This window comes from Alosa pseudoharengus, unplaced genomic scaffold, assembly GCF_046254945.1.
Source record: "Alosa pseudoharengus isolate Yale_2024_CS ecotype anadromous, Long Island Sound unplaced genomic scaffold, YU_APseudo_1.1 YU_APseudo_1.1_scf_23, whole genome shotgun sequence".
NCBI classification, from domain to species: domain Eukaryota; kingdom Metazoa; phylum Chordata; class Actinopteri; order Clupeiformes; family Clupeidae; genus Alosa; species Alosa pseudoharengus.
Genome location: NW_027468685.1, coordinates 21,888,423 through 21,913,156, shown reverse-complemented (window position 1 = coordinate 21,913,156; position 24,734 = coordinate 21,888,423). Strand labels below are relative to the sequence as shown.

Sequence of the window (24,734 nt, the reverse complement as noted above, 5' to 3'; positions counted from 1 at the left end):
AAGGATGCGGGAATGTTCGCTGCTAATGTTCCCTCACGGTCGTTCAGCAAAGTTTTCTTGACAGCGCCGGAACGTTTCTTCATGCTTAAATCTTTGGTTCTGGGAACATTCGCGGAACATTCTTGGAAACATGTTTAAAACTCCAGCAGATAAGAATCGGTTCTGGGGATGTTTGCGGAACGTTCTTTGAACCATGTTTAAAACTCAAGCAGAGAAACATCGTAGGCTACCTAGTCGGCACTGAGTATGATTTGATTTGAGAGATATATCAGCTTACGATAGGAGAGAGAATAGATCAAGTGCATGTATCAAATCTAATTATCATTAATTCATTATTAATATTTATCATGCCCTTTGCATGTAAACGTTTATACTCCTCCAAGACATCACAGTTACCAATCAGCTGTATTTTTATTCCGGGTTATACCTAGTACTTTGACTAAACCATTTTCCATGGGCATATCCCGTTATGTTATTATTCAAAACATCAGCAAGAGAAAGCTAAACTGTTTCAACCAATATTTAGGGAACGTTCCTAAGAGGTTCCCTGACAGTTGCTAAACTATACCTTTAGAGAATGTTCTTGGAACGTCAGTTAAAGGGTAAAAAAATTATCCTTATATACGCTAACATTTTAGGAATGTTCCCTGACAGTTGCATAAAACTATACCTTTAGGGAACGTTCTGGGAACGTCAGTTAAAGGATAAAAAATGTATCCTTAATATAACCATCAGGGAACATTCCCAAAAGGTTCCCTGGAAGTTGCACAAAACTATACCTTTAGGGAACGTTCTGGGAACGTCGGTTAAAAGATAATGTTGTCTATGTCCTTTTTGCAGCTAAAAAAAACAAATAGCAGCATACACTATACCCATAATATGTCAGCTCAACTTATGCGACACAAACTTCTGGGTTGCAAAGTCTGATGTAGCTAGAAAACTTTATCTAGTGATTATCTCTGATGATGACAAGCAAAAAGTCAATAAATAGAGAGCAGTTGTGTAAAGTCAATAAATAGACAGCAGTTGTGTGAAGTTCTGATTGGACACAGTTGTGTGTTGCGTTTACCTGAAAGTTAGCTTGCTACTGGGTAATGTACATACTGTATGTGCAGGCAGTCAATTGTGTCACCGAGGAGTGGCTCTTATCAACAGTCTCCCTTTGACCTTCATTTGATGGGGGACAGCTGATAGATAGAGATAGATTAGATATCTCTAGATTGATAGATACTTTATTGATCCCTAGGGGAAATTCAAGGTCACAGTAGCATACAGACAACATACACACACACATTCACTAACAGCAGAAAAAGTAATTAAAAGTATATAATATAAAAAACACAACTAAGCAATAAGGACTGTAGAAGATAAAGAATATACTAAATATACTAAAATACAAATTATACTAAATAAAACTTAATCTAAATCAATTCTAAAAAACAGTATCCACATAGTGGGTGATTAATCAATCAGGTGCGCTTGCAATGACTGAAGCAGGGACTGAGCCTGTGGTCCTCTGTGCATAAGGTAAGGTAAGGTGCTCTTGTGAATGAGTGTCATGGTGATGGTGCAAATGAGTAAGTCAAACAGTGCAACAGTGCAAGAATAAAGTCTATAATATATCTATGTATAAATAACTATATTAAGAAAGGTATAAGTGTGGTCACAGTTCGGCTGTGGCATGGAGGGAGGGGTTGTGCATATGTGCTAATAAAGCACGCAAACAGTGAGGCAGAAGACAATGGTAAAGTGGCTAGTGGACAGACAGTTCAAGACATGGAGGTGGTGAAGAGGCAGACAGACTATGCAGAGAAGTGTATTTCTCCTCTTCCCTTAAGTGATGCATTGAACAGTTCAATGGCCCTGGGGATGAATGACTTCCTCAGTCTGTCTTTTGTGCAAGGCAGTGAGCGAAGTCTCCAGCTGATTCCAGCCAGCAGGCTCTTCTGCTTAACAATAGTGCTGTGGAGCGGATGACACTCATTGTCCAAGATGTTGATCAGTTTGTTCAGGGTCCTTTTGTCAGATATTGAAGTGATGCACTCCAGTTCAGCTCCCACTACAGAGCCAGCCTGTCAAGTCGCCCCGCATCCTTCTTCTTTGTGCTTCCTCCCCAACATACCACTGCATAGAAGAGGACGCTGGCAACAACAGACTGGTAGAACATCCTGAGGAGCTTGCTGCACACATTGAAGGAGCACAGCCTCCTCAGGAAGTACAGCCTGCTCTGCCCTTTTTTTGTAGAGTGCGTCAGTGTTGGCTGACCAGTCCAGTTTATTGTCCAGGTGGAGACCCAGGTACTTATAGGTGCTTACCACCTCGATATTGACCCCATCAATGGAGACTGGTAGCAGAGTGGGCTTAGACCTGCGGAAATCCACCACCATCTCCTTGGTCTTTGAAGTGTTCAGTTGGAGATGATTGAGTTTGCACCATTGCACAAAGTCCTCCACCAGGCTCCTATACTCCTCCTCCTGCCTGTTCCTGATACACCCCACAATTGCAGTATCGTCAGAAAACTTCTGCATGTGGCATAACTCAGTGTTGTAGCAGAAGTCAGATGTGTACAAGGTGAACAGGACTGGAGAGAGCACAGTTCCCTGTGGCGCTTCGGTGCTGCTGATCACAGTGTCAGAGAGACAGTTCTTCAGTCTGACGAACTGTGGTCGCTCCGTCATGGTAATCTGTGATCCAGGTTACCAGGTGAGCATCCACACCCATTTGCAAGAGCTTGTCTCCCAGTCTGAGGGGTTGGATGATGTTAAAAGCACTTGAGAAATCAAAGAACATGATTCTCACAGCACTTTTCCCCTTGTCCAGGTGAGAATGTGTTCTGTGTAGAAGATAAGTGATGGCATCATCCACGCCCACTTTCTCCTGGTATGCAAACTGTAACGGGTCTAGTGCATGGCGTACCTGGGGTCTGAGCATACCTAAGACGAGTCGCTCCATTGTCTTCATCACATGTGATGTTAGAGCGATAGGTCTGTAGTCATTAAGCTCACTAGGATGTGGCTTTTTAGGGACAGGGGTGAGACATGATGTCTTCCACAGTGTTGGAACTTGTCCAAGGCGTAGACTTAGATTGAAGATGTGCTTCAGTGGCTCCCCCAGCTCAGCAGCACAGGCCTTGGGTAGCCTTGGACACAGTCTGTCAGGCCCCGCTGCCTTTCTCGTGTTCAGTTTCTTTATTTTAGCGCTCACTTGTTTTCCTGTGATGATGGGGGGTGTAAGGGGAGGGGAGGGGAAGGGGTGCATCTGGGATCTGTGTGTCTGATGGCTGTTGACTGAGGTCGTTGTCGCCTCATTGTTCGTGATCGCCGTGTGGGGGAGGGGTGCAATATCCAGTGATGGTGGGGGTACGATAGCCTGTGATGGTGGAGGTGAGTGTTGCACTGGTATTGAGGGGGTGTGGGTGTGGGGGCTTGGGGATGACCACCTCCTTGATGTCCCTGTCAAGGCTGCCAGAGTCGTGGACGCCTCAGCAGGCACAGGCAAGGAGGCGTCAGGCGGGGGCAGGGCGTGAGGTGGTGATGGTTTAGGTCGTTGGGGGCGTGAGGTGGTGATGGTTTAGGTCGTTGGGTGTCACCAGGATGCAGAGCTGGAGAGACTGGGAGGCTGGGAGGTGGGGGTAGGGCAGGCACGCAAACAAGAGCAGTGCCTGAGTCTGCAGGGGGGGGTGGACAGACCACTCCCATTGGAGCTGGAGCAGGGCAGTCAAACCTGTTGTAGAAGTGGTTCAACTGGTTCGCCCTGTCCAGGTCCCCCTCCACAGAGCTGCTGCTCCTCTTCAGGCCAGTTATAATTTCCATGCCGTCCCATGACAGATATAGATAGATAGATAGATAGATAGATAGATAGATAGATAGATAGATACTTTATTGATCCCCAGGGGAAATTCAAGGGTACACAAGGAACAGAGGGAGTTTATGGTTGTTTTATAGAAACATTTCTTCCTCTTTCTTTTTTAATTTTACCTTTCTTTCTTTTTAATTCTGCCTTTCTTTTTGCAATTGTTGGCTGTCGACTATTGGTAAATAGAGTTGGATTCAATGACCACTTGTTCTGGCCAAAAATCAATGTATCATGCATGAATGATATGCCATGGCATATCATTAACACACAACTCATTTTGCCATGGTATATCATTATGCCCCTGGGTCACCATATTAAGTGTGTTCTTTCACTTTTGGGGTGTAAAACTTGAGAAAGGCCACAGGCTGAAACGTCTCTTATTAAACTAATGTGGCATCTGTGCAACCAGAGTACGCGCTCTCCCTCTGTTTTTTATATCACATATCCTGTGACCAGCACCTCACAAAGCTCCTACGTAGATTCGATGTGCATTCGCTTTTTCAACACAAATATCATTATGTTGGCAAATGAAACTTGGTTATCAAGTTTACTTTCAGAATGCCATCATGGATTATGAAAGTGCAGGTGCTCAATGAGTCTCTCAAAAGCCAAGGTAAGTTCAAGAGATGGTATTATGGCACGTTCCTGACAGAATGAACTTCAGCCCCTGGGGATACCCAGAAGATGATTAAGCAGTTGGCTGGAATGGGTGTGTCAAGGGAATAAGGATGCATGAGGACGTAGGCAGTGAGGTTCTGGGGCGGAGCCCTGCCAACTGGGATAGTGATGTTATATTGTTGGGAGGTGGAGGTTTGGCTGTGTTTCACTCGGCACATGTGACCTCAGACCTCACTCACATGACTGGTGACCCCTGTGTTTTACAGAGTGTCGAGGAGGAGTCTCGCTGGGTGGAGGAGGTGCTGAAGATGCACACAGCACGCGTGCGCGATGTCGAGATCCTCACGGGCCTGGACTTTTACCGCGCCACCGCGCAGGAGTACACGGACATCCTAACCCTAAAGACTTACCTGCACACGTTTGAGGGCGAGATCTGAAGAGAGCCATGAGAAAAACAAACAAAAAAACCTGCCGCGTCCCCTCCGACACCCCGACCTCCTACTCTCTCGTTCTTGCTTTCTCTTTCTCTCCCTCCTCTCTCTTTCTCTCTCTCTCTCTCGTCCTGATACATCTCTGATGCCTAGGTGTATATTTTTATACAATTTGTCATATTTATTATTCATTAAAAAGAGAAAATAACAATACTGTGCCACACTTTAACACTAGTTCCCATAGCATTTCCTGTATTTGTCTGAAATAACATTTATCTCACATTGGTCTTGTATTTTGTATGTGAACAATTGTGAATTAGGACCATGTATGTCCGTGTGTGTGTGTGTGTGTGTGTGTGTGTGTGTGTGCGCACGCGCGTGTGCTTATGTCTGTGTGTTTATGCGTGTGTTGGGAATTGAGATGGTAATAGGATTGGTTGCAGGACATTTTAGCAACACTGGTCTATGAACAGTGAAGGGGACCCCATATACCATACCACTACACTTACATTCTGACTTGCTGTTGTGTTCCTGTTCAGAACTTGAACTTTTTACTTTAACTGTCACCTCCCATGATACATGTAAGTGAGGAAATGGACTTGAGGAATGAACTTTTGTCTCATGGCAACACATGAGAATCTCATAAAACCTTAACCCTCCCAACATAAAAATCTTCCAATAATAATAAACCACATAGGCTACCGAGGATTTGAAATGACTGAACCTAGTTGAAACAAACATAATAAACAAATGTTGATTGATCTGTGTAGTTCCCCTATTTAAGATACTGTATCCATTAACATGTGGCATGGTTTTGATCTGAATAAATTCACGTAATGTCAAACATGTGCTTATAAATCTTTTATTGCATTCTGTCAGACTATGACCATTAAGATCAATTACACTGCACAACATTATGAGCTTCCTTTAGGATTTAAAGGAGAAATCAGACGTTTTTTCACATAGATCACCAAGGACACAAGGTTTTACTTTTACTTAGCTTGAGTTGCTGCAGCCAGGCAGCTACAGCGTTACACGCTGGGAGCGTGTTAGTGAGCCCCCATGTTCATGCCCCCAGATTGTAGCACAGTAGCTGCCTGGCTGCTTTAGTTGATATTACTGTACATGATTTATTAGGATTTATTACACGGCTCTTCAGAGTGCTGCTGAAAGTTCCATTTACATGAATGGGCCTTCCCAACGTTCGGAGGTCTGTTAAATCTATTTATACCATGGTCTAGGTTGAAAATGGTGTCGTTTAAAAAGTGATATAGGCCTACTACACCTATGAAGTAGATCTGGTAAAAAAAGTTTAATCGCGGTTCCATATCAATGCTTATGAATGGTAACTATAACAACGATAGTAGGACAACGGTTGAGCCTGGAGGCAGGTTTTGCAACAATGGAATCAACTGTAAACAGCTGAAAAAACTAACGATTTTAGCTCTAAAACTCATTTAGTATTAATAATTGATTTCATATTTATTTATTTCCTAAGTGACCATGGTATAAACGGGATAATGCCCTTCGATGCGTCCATTATCAGAAATAAATGGACTTCGCGGAAGCAACCGTCCTCCTCTTCGTGTCGGACGGTTCACGCCTCCGCGTCGTCCATTTATTTCTGATAATGGACACCTCGTCGGGCATTATCCCTTACTTATCACCCGGAATGAAGAAATACTCTTTTCTGATTGGCTGGCGGGGTGGCTTTTATTTCTATTTAACAGGACAGAAGTAGATCTGGTAAAAAAAAGTTCAATCGCCATTCCATATCAATGCTTATGAATGGTAACTATAACAACGATAGTAGGACGACGGTATGAAACGTCTTTCATATCACTCTGCAATAAGTCCGTTCGCTTATTGCAATGGAATTTCATTGATAGTGAAAGTCAGCTAGTAAGACGTTGCCACGCAACACCTGAACACCTCAAGTTCTATCTGTGTGGCACTGGGGATTTATTTTATTTTGGAAGACACGAAACAGTAGCAAAATCATTTTAAAAGACCCATTGTGTTAAGTTTCTTTTCTTGTTTTGGCAAGTAGCCGTATAATAAGAGGGATAATGTATTGTCTGCCGGTAATTATCAGAAAATAAGTCCCTTCAGGTCGAAGCAAAACCCCTCCGCTGATAATACATTATCCCTTACATATTACACGGTTACACTTTATTTGACAGTGCCGACATAAGAGTGACGTGACACTGTCATGAATGTGTCATAAACTTCATGACATAACATTTTGTTATTAAGTGTCACTCAGTTTTTGTCATTACAAGTTAGGGTTAGGATTAGGGTTAAAAGTTAGGGTTAGGGTTCATGTGTCATGACAGTGTTATGTCATGACACATGTCACTGCTTTTCAATTGTTGGACTTTTATTTTGACAAGTTGTTATTGTCCATGACCATGTAGTTGGGTCCTTTCTCTTTCTCTCTGTTTTTGATAGCCTAAATGGAGAAACCTCTTTTAGGGAAGGTAGAATGTAAAATTAGTTTTGTTGTAGGCCAATATCCACCCAGCATGTTTTATGGCAGTTCTCGTTTCTTCTGTTTTGAAAAAAGGTAACTCCACTTGTGCTGTTGAAATTCGTTAAAAAAAAACAATCTTTGTATTCATTGGGATTTGGTAGCCTTTTAGCCTATGTACAGACAAAACATATCTGTGCAGGTTCTTTGACACAATGGGCCCTATTTTAGCGATCTAAAACGCGGTCACTAGCGAATAGCTTAATTAAATTTAGTGGGTTGTCCAGTCCACATTGGGAGTGGTTTGGTTATCAAACGTCCAGCGGATGGTGCAATAAGGCGTTCCTACAGTATGTTTCTTAATCAGGCATGGGTGTGTTTTGGGCGTAACATCATTCAATGAGAATGACATCTGTCATTCCCTTTAACAGCAGGCAGTGCAACTTCAAACAGCGCATCAGTATTTTGATAGTCAGCGGCGCATTTTAAGGAATCTGCTTGCACACAAGACCATATGGAACAGGTATTCCACTAAACCATGCTTTACTAAAACCTAGCAGAGTATAGCCTACACGCATCTGCACTCTTCTATTATTTGGAATCATTGGCAAAGTGAAACTAACTTCACCATGGTGTCAACGACACAGTTACACAGTTAATTACTTTCACTATTGACTGAGAATGGGTTACCATCGAAAACATAGCCTGAAAAAAGCCAGACTTACCCCAATAATGTTTGAATGACAGAATAAGAAACCTAAAGACATTTGTCCTGCAGAGGGGTTGCTGCTTACATCTCGTAACGTGTCTTCAGCTGTGTCTTCATATGCGTCTTTCGCTAGACCAGTTTTTTCTTGGTCAGTGGCGTAATGCTTTTGAGATGGTGGAAGATAACGATTTTTAGATAATGCACCAGAGCCACCTTAGGTCGTTAATTGCCACACCCATGGGCGCAAAACGTAATAATAGTCAGAGGCGGACAGTAACGGAGTACATTTACTTGAGTACAGTACTTGAGTACAATTTTAAGGGATCTGTACTTTACTCGAGTATCATTTTTGGGGAGTACTCATGACTTTACTCAAGTACATTTGAGAGGCAAATAATGTACTCTTTACTCCACTACATTTCGATCCATAACCGTGAGTACCCGTTACTTCTAAAAAAAAAAGGAAAAAAGAAAAATCTCGGAAACCCTCAATTTGTTGTTTCCCTCTCAAACGTGATTGGATTGTGCAGGCGCCACTGATTGGGACAGCTTATCAGCAATCACCTTCAGCTTTCCACCAAAGTCAACTCCATAATCAGATTTAGATAAGACACGAAACCATGGACGAAACAATGGATGAAGACGCAGCAGGTCCATCCCGGGAATGTGCCAACCTGTGGCACCACCTCGCCAGACTATTTCAATTTTCTGAACAAGTTAATGATAGTGTTCGCTTCAAGTATTTCAATTACAAAATCGTATTTTGTATTTGAAATACATATTTTAAATACATGTATTAGAAATACTGCCCATCCCTGGCAACATGGTAAAAAGATGAAAATGACTTGATTTTACTTTCAATTCCTTTTACATTCTTCAAGGTAATAACATTAACATTTTTCATAACTCCATGTAGGACGTTTCTGTACATAAATGTAAGCACTGTGGCAGTAGTAATGCCATATTTAGAAAATGTACTCTTGTACTCTTGATACTCAATTACTTTTAAAAACCAGTACTTAAGTAGACATCTGACTGGTGTACTTTTACTTGTACTTGAGTAAAATTTAGCCTTTGATAATAGTGAAGTGCATGGCGCAACACTTGAGTATAAAACAGGAATAAACTTTGCCTCGGGAGGATAATCTGCTTTGCGCCAGGTTTGGCGTCGCGAAAATAGGGCTGATGATGTTAACAGTGTTTCATAGCACACAGTCTTATACATCAATCCATCATCACTGTAAAGCAGGTTGTAGGTTGTTGTTGACACTATGGGTCTTACAACTTCACATAACCTCACATAATTGTTTCATCACTGCTAATAAAACTAGATGTACCGCATAGCGGTACAAAATATGACCGCCGCTCAGTCCTGCACATCCATTCCGCGAAAATAAATCATATTAATGAATTTGTCTCCATCTTCTACTCCATCCCCCACTCTTGAAACTTTTGTGTATGCTTGTTTGGAATGTGTGTTTGCACATTAGGCTACATTGTATTTGGGAAAAGCAGAAGGTAGCAGCATAATGTATTTTATTATTAAACAAAACAATCCCTGTCAGTTCCATGCAGTTTTCAACAGCTATCAAGAAGAGAGGTCATGTCATGGATTTTTGTGAATGTTTCTTCTTCTACATATGCATAAGTTTAGTCATCTAGTTCAAATGATATTCAGCTTTATTGTCAATGCACAAATTAAATACCAGTAGTCTAAAACAAAATGCCGTTTTACCCAGTGGTGCAAATAACTGACATGTCCAAAAGGGCCTTCATGAAATGCGTTGCGAGACTGTTCATACACATTTTAACGGGCAAAGTTGAAGAGCTACTGTCCGTTATTGTTTGTGCAAATAATATGCTGATTCATGTTCCCTTGCATTTTGCAACCATGAGGTCCATGGTTAAGCTCAATCTTTTGACGCAATCTTTTGATTTTCACCCAGCCTAGTCCATGGTAGGCGCCCGATAGAAATATTGTTTAATTTTGTGATTGAGATATCCACGCACTGGCGCCCCCCCCTGCGACGTGTTCGCCCCCCGGTTTTAGAGCTATTCTAAATGCAAAAATGCATAGAGGGAGTTATGACAAAACCGTGACTGTTAACAAACTATAAGCTATATAAGGTAGGCCCTATGCTAGGCCTATTAGACAACACAAATTGTCACTAGGCTATGCTGGCGACCCAAATAAAATCTCCTTTGGAACCAATGGCTTACACAGTATCAAGCTGCCTGCCACCTCTTGGCGAAAAGTTAATAGTTTTGCATATCAGTAGTAATGCATTTCACGTAGCTGTGTGAATCACGGAAAGGGCGAATGAAGTGGACACTTCTAAATGGAACCCAACCCACTGTACAGTAGCTCAAGGTCGCATAGACTACAACTACCAAGCTGGAATCAAAGCACATCGACTCCCCTCTCACACCCTAAACGCGCACTTCGAACAAACAAAAATCGCCTCAGTCTCACGGAATAGCCATAGGCAAAACTGTATCTGACCGGTGTAACGTTGGTACTAAATCATCCATCGCAAAGAATGATTTTTGTAGCACGTGCAACAAATATGTGTAGGTACAGCCCTGCCCTGAATACATCTCAATGTGCGCTCTAAAACATCTGGTTTAAATGGAGATGTAGATCTTCACGGTGCGTTAATAAATCTACATTGTGGCGAGTTGACACAAATTATTCACTTTGACGAATTTATGTAGTTTCAGTTACTTTACTTTGAGCCATGCTCTTCCTTACTTGAATCACCTTTGAAAATAAAGGATTGAAGTAGCCTATATGGGTGTTTGGGAATGAACGTTGACTCAGATGCTTTTTGAGACCTTGAGCAGAAATGTCCCAGCCCGGTGTTTAGGGTGCATCATAGACAGGTTATCTTTCAGGTAGCCTATATATTTTCCATTAAAAAACCATCACGTAGCGAATGTGTTGTGGCTAACTCATTTAGCTCCTGTTAGTAGCCTAGGTTATGGTCATAAGCAAATGAGATGACAGTCGAAAGATACAATTAGTGCTGTTATCGATTTGCTTGGTAGCCTATAAACGCATTTATGGTTTTCTACAAATACATCAATAATCAAATTGGCCTCCATCACTCAACCATGCTAACGGTAACATTATTTTACCTACGTTCTGCTATTGATAGGATTAACGTAGCCTACCTGCAGTAAAAAACAAGCATGTCCGATAAACATTGTCAGATTTATTTCGGCTTCAAGAGGAAATGGGAATTACATGTCATGCAGAAATCATCCTACCCTTAGACGTTCTCTGCGGTAAACTACTGTCCTTGTAGGAAGCGTAGTGTCTTTCCAACCCACTTTAGATTAACTTCCAAAATTACGTCTCACTGCAACGATGCGCCATCTAGTGGACAAACGACTACTTATCGCCAATACTGGAAATGCAGCCATGATGATGATGATGAATATTTATTTTGGCTTTCTTTTAATCCTACTGAATTTGTAATTATGTATCGACCGTTCTAATACCGATAGTATGTGGGTGCCTGTGTGTGTGTGTGCATGTGTATATGTGTGCACCACCATCTACAGGCCAATGAGTGTACAGTCACTAAATGTACACATAACTTAATTTTTTAGACCCCCCCATGGATGAAATTCTACGAAACTTTGCATACCCCCAGAGAATGTCAGGTTAATCATACACATACAATGTGGTGCAGTTCTGAACGTCTTTACTGAAGAGAGGGGCGATTAAAGCAGAATGATATTGCATTTTCATTTTTTACAGGGGGGGTGCAAATCACAAATGAGTGATTATGGGCTAGGTTGATGTGGGCCCTTTAGACCAACATACCATAAAAATGTCTTCATCCTCGGTGCCACGGTTCAGGTAGTTATTTAGGAAAAACTGCATTTTTTGGGTTTCGGGGGGCCCAGCGCGGAGGGGGAGTGGCCCCCGGGGACCAAACGAAATTTTTTCGTAAAAGTCTAGTGGGGCTACATACCCACCAAATTTCATGTGCCCCGGTGTTTCGGTGCCCCGGGTATCGTTGACCAAAATTTCAGGAAGTAGATGACGGGGAAAAAAAAATATGTTACTCATTTTGAGTAATCTGTCTATTGTTACAATGCGTGCGTGCAAGCGCATGTGCATGTGTGCATGTGTGTGTGTGTGTGTAGAGGATAGGTAATAAGTTACCTTGATAAGCAATGCGGCTCCTCTTGGATATTCCCGTGCCAGAGTTCAGCATTTCTTAACTCTCACTCAGAGCAGGGTCTTCCTCATCCCAAGCATGGAACTAAAGCAGGTTTCCCAGAAGAAAATCATTGTAAGTACTGCAGTAAACTACTACATACACTACCGGTCAAAAGTTTGGGGTCACTTCCAATCTGAAATTTCAATGTAATTATGTAAGCACATAATCTGGAAACTGCTGCCGTGATTAAAAAAACAATGCAACTGGTATTCTGTCTATAATGGAATGGAGTGGAATGGAAATTTCTAAGTGACCCCAAACTTTTGACTTATATGTGTGCCTTCAGTTAATAGATTAGACAACAGATTTTTAGGCTGTAAATACCTGTTTTTCATACTGTAACAAAATGCTTTCTGTGTTGTGGTATCCTGCTATGGTTCTTATTTAATGTTCTGCTATGGTTCTAATTTAATGTGTCTAATTTAATGTGGGTGGGTGGGTTGATGCTGTCTGTAATAGTTTGAATGAACTTTTCAAGTTCATTCAAACTTTTCAAGTTTCAAGTGGTACTCGTTCAGTTCAGTTTCAGCACTGTTATACTGTTGTTAATCACAGGCAGTCAGTGCATAAGTCACTCAGATTTTTTGAGAGTCATATGATTCAATATTCAACTTGGGTCAGTGTCAGTTGATGTTTGTGTGTGCATGTGTTCAGATAGGTGTTTTAGCAGTTGCCATAGTAACCATCATCTTGGGACTTGGACTGGGATTGGGGCTTCAGTTGGAGGACTGTAAGAAAAAGGGTAAGCCTTTGTAACAAGATTGGAAAGAATCACATTTACCCATGTCATACATCAAGGAAACAAATCAGTCAGTGGAAAGTTTTTTTTTTTTTTTTCAATTTGACGCATTGCAAGAGTCTCATTCCACCCATATGGTGAAGGCACATTCACCCTGGTTGTTGTCAGAGAGCTGAAGCTAATTCAGCAAACTTGAGAACAGAATGGAATCCCACATTTCTCAATGACTCATTAAGATCTTTTACTGCTGGGCATTTAAAAACTTCCTCTCTTGACACACTCTGACCAGTATCACAACAAATCAACAAACCACTGAGAATGTCTCTTCTTTTGTTCCTGCAGTTATACACACTTCCTGTAAGGGCCGCTGCTATGAGCCCTTTGATGAGGAGACACCTGGTTGTCGTTGTGACCAACAATGCCACACTGCTAACAACTGTTGTTATGATTTCCAAGACATCTGTCTTCAGCCAAGTGAGTTCTCATTCATGTCCTCCTGATGAAGGCAAAAGCTTAAATCTAATAGTTTTTTACCTCCTATTGGGGACTATGACATGTGGTCTAATCTCAGCGATAAGCTTCTTCCATGGACGTGCTGCTGTTATAAAACAATACAATAATGGACCTCTGACGCAGGATTCATTCTTTGCTTTTATCTAATAATCAACAGGTGATAAGGCTGTTGAGCATATCTATTGAACATGTCTCAAAGAGGAACTCTAACAATAAGGATATAAGGATAACACAATGGTGACTGTCATGGTTGACTTGATGCTAACCCCCTGCCACACACACACACACACACACACACAAAAACATACACACAAACACAAACACACACACACACACACACACACACACACACACACACACACACACACACACACACACCTACATCTTTTTCTATTTGTATAGTGGAGCAGTGGGAATGCACTAACCTACGGTGTGGTGAGAAGAGGCTGGAAGGGAGTAATTGCCACTGCTCTGTTGATTGCATGAGTGCAGGAGATTGCTGCACCAACTTCCAAAGTGTCTGCCATGGTAAGGACATAAATATGAGGGTATAACCCCAAATATCCACTTGACATACTGTTTATCAAAATGTATGCACCCTAAATGAACCAGACAATCAACACACTCAAAGAGTTTCTTCTTCTTCCTAAAGGATATGTACTAATCTTATTTTACTAATCGCTGTTATTAAAACAAAATGTTTATTGGCATCTCTAAATGTTGATGTCTTAATATACAGGTGCATCTAAAAAAATAGAATATCATGGAAGTTATTTTTTCTCTAGAATTTATTTCAAAAAGTGAATCTTATATATATTCTAGAATAATTACACATACATTGAAATATTTCAATTCATTTTTTTGTTTCTTGCTGATTACAAAATATTTTAGTATCTCAAAATATTGACAAATATATAACAACAAAGTTAAACAAAAACAGTTAAAGGAGCCAGGCAGCTACATCGCTACACTCTGAGTTGCATAAACATGGGGGTCACAAAGGTGCCCCCAGAATGTAGCGCTGTAGCTGCCTGGGTGCTTTAGCTGCTGGCTGCAGCAACTCAAGCTAATCAAAACCGATTGTTTTCATTTTTTCATACGGACAGTACTCTGAGACCTCGAGAAACAGAGATCTATGTGAAAAATCACCAGATTTCTCCTTTAAAGGCTCAGGAAACCAACATGTCTGTATTATAACCTTTTTATTTTAATATTTTGAAATACTGAAATATTGAAATATTGAATATTGAAAAAATTTAATATTCCACTCTATATGTAATGAATCTAGATTGTAATGAAAGATTCACTTTTTGAAATAAATTACAGAAATGTAATTTGTTCTAACACATTGCTTTTGTTATAGGTCTACTGTGTACACTCTTACAACAAATATGTTTTTTTTTTCTTGATGATTAGAACATTACAATAATTTATGTATTTATTCATTTGGCTGACACTGTTATGTCAATTATTACAAAAGCCAGTCTCCCCAGAGCAACTCAGGGTAAAGTGCCTTAGTCAAGGGCACAATGGTGACAGGAATCATACCCACAACGTTTCTGGCTACTGCATGCTAGCCTAAATAGACCACTACACAACCACGACCAGATAATTTTTTATAATGAAAAATAGCAGAAATGTTGTCCTGAGAAGACCTCTAATCAGCTGATTAAGTAGAAAAAAATTCGGCAAAGGTTTCCTGAGACTTTAATCTCTGGGCAGGACAATGGACTTTGAGATGCACCTGTATTTAATGCAGAATACAAAAATGGGTCTTTGACTTTTAATATCTTAGTTTAAATGTGTTTTAGCTCTGTATAGGCTAATAATACAGCAACAACTACAACCCCAAAACAGAAAAAGTTGGGATGTTGTGTAAAATGCAAGTAAAAACAGAATATGATAATATGCAAGTCTCGTAAACCCATATTTAGCAGCAAAAACATATCAAATGTTGAAAATGAAAATTTTGACTATTTCATGGAAAATATATGTTAATTTTGAATTTGATGCCAGCAACATGTTTCAAAAAAAGTTGGGACGGGAGCATGTTTACCACTGTGCTGCTTCACCTCTTCATTTAACAAAATTCTATAAATGTTTATGAACTGAGGAGACCATTTACAAGGATGCAAGGATACAAGGAAGTTTATTGTCACATGCATATAGTTACTGGAAGTAAGAAATGCAGTGAAATTATGTCTGGTGTCAGCCTATTTGTGCATTTATGGGGGGGTAAAAAGTGCAGTAGAAGAGGGGTTTAGTAGATTAAGTGGCAAGGGCTGCATAAGAAAGGTGGGGGAGGATTGGGATTGGGGGGGGGGGCACCAACAAGGAGCACCCAAGAGCAACAGGGGCAAGGAAAAACTCCCTTACCAAGAAAGAAACCTTGGGCAGATCCATGGCTCAAGGGGCTAACCCAACTGCCAGGGGTCTTGGTGTGTGTGTTGGGGGGATGACAGGGGAGATGGGATAGTGTGCTGTATATGTAGGGAGAGGGCAGTGTGCAATATGTGTGTTGGAGAAGCTTCCTGATGAAATAATGTGCTGTGTATGTAGGGGAGAGGGGGGGGGGGGCAGTGTACTGCAAGTATGGTGAAGGGACTTACTATTGCAAGCAGAGTACTGTATGTATGATGTATGTGAGTGATGACAGTGAAGATGTGTGTGTGGGCGGGAGGGAAAACAATGAATTCTCATTATGCACCTAATTTGACAAATCTGTTGTCCCATTACTCCTCGATATAAGATTTCAGTTGCTAAACAGTATGGTGTATCCCTAGTCATGTTTTTCATTCCATTATGCACCTAATTTGACAAATCTGGACTGCAGACAGGCCATTTTAGCACCTGGACTCTTCCTCTATAGAGAAATACTATTTAAATATGTGCAGAATTCATTTTGCCATTGTTTTCCTGAAATATGCAAGGTCGTCCCTGGAAAATACATTGCCTGGATGGCAGTATGTTGCTCAAAACCTGTATACATCATTCAGAATTGTGCTTTGCCAAATGTGCAAGATGCCCATGCTGTAGGCACTAATGCTCCCCCACACCATCATAGATGTTGGGTTTCAAACTGAGCACTAAAACAAATTGGATAGGTTGGATACTTGGATAGGCCCTCTCCTCTTTAGCCCAGATGAGTCCATGATTTTCAAAAAGAATGGCAAATTTTGATTGGTCTAACCACAGGATCTTTTTTCCATGTTACCTCAGTCCATTTTAAACAAGCTCAGGCCCAGATAAGAGGGTGGTATTTTCTGTATCATGTCTCAATAAAAATGTAGCTGTTACAACTTTGGCTGCAAGAGTATCAAACTGTCCACATAGACAATGTTTATCAGAGGTTTTCCTGAGCCCATACAATGACAGGTCTGGAGACCGGTCTGGTGTTGATGCAGTGCTATCTGAGGTCCAAAAGACCACAGACTCCAATCTGTGTCTCTGAACTGAACTGTTTTAATAATATTATGTCCTGTCGATGATTAACTCCCCAAATACGTCACAATTTCATGTTAAGAAGCATTAAAATTACATTGTTTCATCATTTGTGCGCACAAGTTTACACAGAGTGATGAATATCCCATATCACATCTTTACTTCTAAGAGACCCTGCCTCTCTGGGATGCTCTTTTTCATACCCAATCGTGTTGCCACTTACCCTAATTAGTTGTGAAACATTCTTCCTTTTGTTTTCTTTATCATTACACAACTTTTCCAGCATTTTGTTACCCTGTCCCAACTTTTTTTGAAACATGTTGCTGGTATCAAATTCGAAATTAACATATATTTTCCATGAAATAGTCAAATTTGTCATTTTCAACATTTGATATGTTGTCTGTGTCCTTTTTGCAACTAATGTGAGTTTAAGAGATTTGTAGATTATTACATTCTGTTTTTCACATTTTACACAATGTCCCAACTTTTTCTGTTTTGGGGTTGTATATCCAGACTATATCCAGCACAAAGTATGAACTGACAAATCAGATCTAAACTTGTATGATCCAGACTTGTTTATCTCTTGAGTTTCTGAGAACTGGGATCAGGAGGGATTTCATGTGGAGGCTTTGGGTTTTTTGCCTGTAGGAGGAACAACATGGGTGAAGGATGAGTGTCCAAATATGACCCAGCCGGCCACTTGCCCTCCAGGGTAGGCCCGTCATCCCTTCCATTTCATTTTTCCATTTTCCATTTTAATGCCTTTCTTTCCCTCCCATTTTGCGTCTTCCACACTTCATTTGTCTTTTGTTTTGTGTTTTGCCCACTTCCACAGAAATGAATCTTGCCATGACAAGATTTTTGTGTCTTTGGCCCACTTTGTTGATGTTGTTCTATTCTGTGCCTTTCTTCTCTTTTGATGCTTTTCGGTCCTTATTCTCTTGTATTCTCTTTTTTGTCTGTGTTCATTTCCTTTCCTCATTATCATTTGGTCTTTCTCTGCGTCATCCTTGTTCCATATTATTCCCTGCTGTTGGCTCAATGCTGTTGGCTCTGTTTTCTCCACACCCAGTTTCAAAAAGCAGCCACTGCTTCTTATTTCCTTGGATGGGCTCAGAGCTGAATATCTCCAAACTTGGGCATCCCTTATTCCGGTTCTGGATAAAATGAGTAAGGTTCTGTTCTGTGCAGTTTAACACACACACACACACACACACACACACACACACACACACATACACACACACACACACACACAACACGGGCCACATGAGCTACAGTTGTAGCTCTTCTGGAAGAGATCAGTTGAACATCTTTGTTCAAAACTCCATTATGATAATTCTGCAGACTTGAATATTTTGCTGGAATTTACATATATTCCACCGTCCACTGACTCCAACAACATCCCTTTGTGTCCTGTCTTTCCTTAGAGCAGTGTGGCGTCTCAGCACCATACATGCAGGCCGTGTTTCCCAGCAAGACCTTCCCCAATCACTACACCATTGCCACAGTATGTATACACCAAATTGTCTTTTTCCAAGTATAAGTATAAGTATAAGTATAAGTATATATACTCTTTTGATCCCGTGAGGGAAATTTGGTCTCTGCATTTATCCCAATCCGTGAATTAGTGAAACACACTCAGCACACAGTGAACACACAGTGAGGTGAAGCACACACTAATCCCGGCGCAGTGGGCTGCCTGCAACAACAGCAGTGCTCGGCGAGCAGTGAGGAGTGCTACTGGTCGGGGTTCGAACCGGCAACCCTCCGGTTACAAGTCCGAAGCACTAACCAGTAGGCCACGGCTGCCTATTTGCCTCACATCCAATACCACAACTGCCCCTACACACTCACCACCATGCCCACCACCACAGCATTCACAGGAAGGTGTTGTTCTCCGTTTTAAATAACAAACCAGGATTAGCAAAAAACCCAATGGACCATCATAGGTAGTAATTCGGTTCTTCCTGTTTGTTTCCATTAGGGTCTGTATGCGGAGTCCCATGGCCTGGTGGACAACAGCATGTATGACCCTGTGTTTAATGCGTCATTCAGCTTGTCTGGCTCTGAGAAAGACAACCCTAGATGGTACCTGGGGCAGCCGGTGAGGTCATCTTCTCTCTTGACAAAGGAGTCTCGCTTTTTGAAGACCTACCTGTTTTCTCTGTGGGTGGGCTATACAGTAGATATCACACCCATGGGTGTTAGCATCTGTCACTAACACATCTCTTAGAGAAATTTTCACTTACTGTAGGTGGGGATCACATTGGCCAGCGGCAAGTGTAACACAAAGCTCAGACCATAATAAGTTCTATCTCGTTTCTAAGTAACACAAACGGTTTGCCTAAACTGACAATTGAATACGCTCGCGTTGCGCTTTGAAAGTTGAACCAAGTTCAACACAGCTTGTTCAATGCTAGCGCTGCCACCGTTCTGCTGCCGAACCATAGAGAACAATAGGAAACCTGCCGCTTGCCACTGGTCAGTGTGATCCCCGCCTAAAGGTGTTAGGATGGAGGTTTACTGACTGCACAGCTACCAGATCGTACCAGCGAGCTACCATTACACTCACCCTTCCTAAACCTTACTCCGATCCTGGTCATAGCACCAATGTAACAAGCTTTGTGTTGTTGACCACATGGTCCCGCCCTGTATCTGCATGGGCTCGAACCCAGAACATGCAGCACCTTGGATTGGGAAGCGGGCGTGCTAGCAAGGAGGCTAAAACTAATGGGTGTTAGCATCTGACCCTAACATGTCTGTTATGGCTGGCTTGAAACCACAACATAAAAAGAGGGACAACAGTGGTTTGGTCAACCAAATTTATTTATTTAGAAATAATTATAAATAATAAAGAACTGCAGTCAAAAAGATAAAGTCTAGAGAAAATAGAATGCATGAAAGTGTGTGGATGTAATGCAAGCGTCCATAAGATGTTGAGAAAGATGAGTAAAAGTTAAAGGGACACCAGGCAAGCCTGATGCTTTTTCTCTACGAAACTCCCCCCTCGCTTGGTCTGAAGCTCTTTTCCTTTTCTTTGCATCTTCTGTCAAGGGTTTTTTCGCTGCTTCTTCGCCGGCTCTGCCATTATACACAAGTTTGCAACAATCGCTAGCGTTTCGTTAGCCTGCCTCTGTGCTGTGGATGCAGGATATAAACTGATCCTGCTTCGGTCGGCGGGTACGATACACTGAACTTGCAAGCGGGATATTCTTCCTACAGGCATTAGGGGCGGGCGAAAGAGTCTTCATTCGCCCTGTAATGAGTCATTTAACCATATACTGACTTACGAAGATGAGTAATTAACACGAAAACGTTGCCTGGTGTCCCTTTAAAGAAAGACAGAAGGTGCCTGTTGGAGAGCAATCAACCAAAGTGTCTACAAAAGCAAAAATGTGCCTAACCAAGAAGTGACCCACAGACAGACAGAGAGAGAGAGAGAGAGAGAGAGAGGCAACTCCTTAGCCCAAGGTGTGTGCCATTAACCAATTAGTTAAGCCAGGCAGGCACTATAGGTGCACTGGTGGCTATGCCAGGTCTGAAGAGAGCACAAGGGGTTGTACTTCGCCTCTTAAAGTGTAATTCCGGAGTTATTTGAACTCAGGGTCTTTTTCACCATGACAACAAAACGAACACCCCCTTTATAGAGCTAGATTGACCTACATTGACCAAAGGAGTACCAGGTTTGACCGGCTTTACAGCCCAAAAGGCTAACAGTGTAAGTACTGAGGGCAGTGCGCCAAATGTATCCAAACCGCCATTTTTTAACCACTAATAATGCTCAAAATAGCACCACACTTCTGCAGTATTATGAATAGAGTCCCTAAAATGAGGCATCAATAATTTAGTGAGTGTACCAGGAGTTTATTAAAAAGAAGTTTTACAAGACTTACCCACTGTCCCACGTAAAGTCGATTACCGAATGCAATGCAAAAGGAAGGAGTCCATTGAAGTTAAGTTCCAGAAATGCAAGTATACTTTTCTGTTTGTGGCAGTTTGATCAAATATCAGTTAATTATAGTTTGTAAAAACTTTGGAATAGTTTGCAAAAACTTTCCTCCTTGAACTGAACTCCGGTGCATTCGGTAATCGACTTGTACAGACTTTCCCCACAACATGGAGGCGACCTGTTCGACTGAAAAAGACCACTTGAAGGCGTCAGGAGGGAGGTTTACGTATAGCACAGCTACCAGACTGATCCAGCTAACTACATACTGCGCAGTTACCAGATTGTACCAGCTGGCTACTAATTGTGGAAAATATTTTAAGCAATGTTCATTACTGATTATTTTTCTTTCCTTTAAATTATGAATATTCTTCAATCTGTCACCTCCACAGATATGGCATACAGCCATGTATCAAGGACTTAAAGCTGGGACATTCTTTTGGCCTGGTTCTGATGTCAAAATTAATGGCAGTTATCCCAACATATATGTACCATATGACGGGTATTCTATATGCCATGCTACACACTTTGATATTTCAGACTTTCAATGTCCCAGTACCAGTAATAGCTTGAAATAACTTCTTTTTTTCCAGCAAAGTGCCTTTTGAGAAAAGAGTCTTTACTGTCTTGGAGTGGTTGCGTTTACCAGAACATGAAAGGTAAATCATTCATCTGATTCATTTATCTGATTCATTCATCTCTGAAATCATTCATTATTCATCAATGATGCAATCCACAATATATATGTTTCATTGGCACGTAACCCAAGGGACTATAACTGTCTTGTATGATTTTTTCCAGGCCAGATTTCTACACCCTTTATCTGGAGGAGCCTGACAAATCAGGACACAGCTATGGTCCAGTCAGTGGAGGGGTAAGGTACAACCTTCACGGGTCATTCCAGAGGTCTTAAACACAGGAAGTTGGCCAGGCACATGTAATTCAGTCATTATCACCATTACACACCAACGGAAATACCTAGATCACTGCTCATTGAGAGCATCTGTACGCAGACAACTTAATGATGATTAAAGACATGCTTTCCCCCTCGCATGGTGTACTACAAATCTTTCTGCACCCCTAATAACATAAACATGTCAGAGTGGCATGCATGTGGATCAAAAGCTAACATACAGTAAGCAGATACACACTGGCGATCGTGAGGGTGTCATTTCCCCCTACAGAATGCAGTGGAATGCAGCCCTATAAATTGTACTACATGCGAGAAAGAAGTGCCAACGTAGGTGCTGCTCTAGTGGATAAAATGTGATGCAGTGAAGTACAGGGCGTCCCTACTTGCATTCATTTAGGGAGATAACAATCAGTCTGTCGGAACTAAGATCGGGTCGAGATACTAGCATAGGAAGCTCTGAAAGACCAGCTGCGTATGAAATATATTAAATCCCATAAGAAAACAACCATTTTATCATTCATGTAATGAAACTCCTAAGATATACACCTTATTTGACCTTCAATAAAAAGACATTACGTCTCCTTTATTCCCCTTTTTGCTGACTGGACCTGTCCCCATGCTGTTCCCATATACCTGAATTGCAATGGCGTATCATGCTCTGCCTATCCACAATCTTTACTGTCCATTCCCATTTTGTGATTTTGTTAGTCACGTTGAATAACAAAATGAAATTGGCATGGATGAAAGGGAACCCTAGCAAATGGAGAAATGTTTTTATGTTGATTGTGAGGTGAAATAAAGAGTTTAGGCTTTTATTGAGAAGACCTTTTTGAGGATGGTCACTCAAATGAGCTTTAAAGGACCTATCTGAGGCAGCTGAAAAAAGTGAGACAGGAATTATGGCTGAGGTACTCACAGACTGCTTAGGGACATGCACATTAACCTATATCGTGTAATGAAGCAGATTTTTGTCAGTACCTGTGGTTTCTTCCCTTCCCTAAACTGGGTTTGTATCCAATTCCTACCCCTAACCTAAGCCAGGTTCATACTTCCACGGGGGTTAACCCTCCCTCCCATTAGTCTGGATAGTCTGTGGCATGTCATAGTAATAATGAAATTAATGTTAAGATAATAACTAGTAATATATTATTGACATGCATCCTGGTGGGTTTGAGACACCAGACACCACTTAAGAGCCTTATAGTCTAATAGTCTAATAAAACCGACAATCCAGCAAGTAACACTGCATTTACCAAACGTTTAATAAGAAATAATTGAGAAAATTCTGTTCAACATACCTGTTTACCTATCAGTAGCTCCCATAGACCACTCTCTTCTCCATCAGTGGTTGCTGGCAGCTGGGTTAATATTGCTAACTTAATATAATAAAATCTCGACTTTAACCTCGTAACATTTCGAACTTCATAGTGTATTTTTAAATATTTTATTCTTCTAAAATGTTTATTATGACCGCCGCGCAGCGAAGCGGCGGTCATATAGGTTTAGTCAGATATTTTTTTTTTTTTTTTTTTTTTTTTTTTTCTTTTTCGCATGTCTAAATTTCTGTCAATGATTCCCGGGACACTGAAAGACCGGGGTAGACGAAACTTGGTGGGCATGTAACCCCATATGGATAGCATAGAACCATCGTTTTTCGTTTTGATCTGTAGCCCCCCCGCTGGACTGCACCCCCCGAAAGGAGGGTAGGGCAGACACAGTTTTCTGTGAATATCTCGAGAACCGTAAGGTTTAGGAGGACCATTTTTTTTTGTATGTTGATCTCAAGGGGCCATGTCAACCCATTCCATAACCACTCATTTCATGTATAGCGCCACCTAGTTAAACACAAAAAAGTAAAAATGAGGTGTTGTAATTGCAGGTATCTGTGACCTAACATAGTCAAAACTGCACGAAATTGGAAGTGTAGGATCATTATGACACCCTCTGAATGCACGCCAAGTTTCGTGGAATTCCGTTCATGGGGGGCCACACAATAAATTAATTTATGTTACTATACACCAACTGGCCTGTAGGTGGCCGGAGACAGTTTTGTGTGAATATCTCGAGAACCGTAGGGCCTAGGAGGTCCACCTTTTTTTTGTATGTTGATCTCAAGGGGCCATGTCAACCCATCCCATTACCACTTATTTCATGTATAGCGCCACCTAGTTAAAAATTAAAAAGCAAAAAATTAGGTGTTTTTATCACAATATCTCTGGCTGACATGGTCAAAACTGCACAAAATTGAAAGTGTAGGATCACTATGACACCCTCCGAATGCATGCCAAGTTTTGTGTACTTTCGTTCATGGGGGGCCTTACAATAAAACAATTTATGTGTACATTTAGTGACGTACATCAACAAGGATTCCCGGGACACTGAAAGACCGGGGTACACAAAACTTGGTGGGCATGTACCCTCACATGGATAGCATGGAACTGTCATTTTTCGTTTTGATCTGTAGCCCTCCCGCTGGACTGGACCCCCCGGAAGGAGGGTAGGCCAGACACAGTTCTCTGTGAATATCTTGAGAACTGTAGGGCCTAGGATGACCATTTTTTCCGTATATTTGCCTCCAGGGGTCATGTTAACCCAGTTCATGTGCACACATGTGCACAAACAGATACACACACACACACATTCACAGTAATCATGACACATACTCACACAGTAGACATATGTACGCTTCCATGCACAGGCACATACGCAGGCACGCACACACACACACACACACACACACACACACACACACACACACACACACTCACACCCACACACATAACATAAACATAACACAAACAATCAAGAATTTCTCATAATTATGAACAGGCAAGATGGAGGTGGGGTTGTATAAAATGTAT

General features: G+C 41.4%; 2 protein-coding genes across 2 annotated transcripts in view; both read left to right on the top strand.

The window, feature by feature from the left end:
• The window catches only part of enpp2l (ectonucleotide pyrophosphatase/phosphodiesterase 2-like), a 28,592-nt gene extending 22,870 nt beyond the window's left edge, over positions 1–5,722 (top strand). Inside the window, exon 25 of the mRNA XM_076302044.1 lies at positions 4,740–5,722. Coding sequence (XP_076158159.1) covers positions 4,740–4,910 — 171 coding nt within the window. The 3' untranslated portion in view covers positions 4,911–5,722. The remainder of the gene's footprint in view (positions 1–4,739) is intronic.
• Positions 5,723–12,354: 6,632 nt separating this feature from the next.
• The window catches only part of LOC143140839 (venom phosphodiesterase CdcPDE), a 29,139-nt gene continuing 16,759 nt past the window's right edge, over positions 12,355–24,734 (top strand). Inside the window, exons 1-11 of the mRNA XM_076301960.1 lie at positions 12,355–12,390; positions 12,973–13,060; positions 13,400–13,531; positions 13,973–14,098; positions 17,660–17,723; positions 18,084–18,181; positions 18,442–18,521; positions 18,999–19,118; positions 21,353–21,462; positions 21,554–21,619; positions 21,762–21,834. Of these exons, the coding sequence (XP_076158075.1) occupies positions 12,355–12,390; positions 12,973–13,060; positions 13,400–13,531; positions 13,973–14,098; positions 17,660–17,723; positions 18,084–18,181; positions 18,442–18,521; positions 18,999–19,118; positions 21,353–21,462; positions 21,554–21,619; positions 21,762–21,834 (993 nt within the window). The remainder of the gene's footprint in view (positions 12,391–12,972; positions 13,061–13,399; positions 13,532–13,972; positions 14,099–17,659; positions 17,724–18,083; positions 18,182–18,441; positions 18,522–18,998; positions 19,119–21,352; positions 21,463–21,553; positions 21,620–21,761; positions 21,835–24,734) is intronic.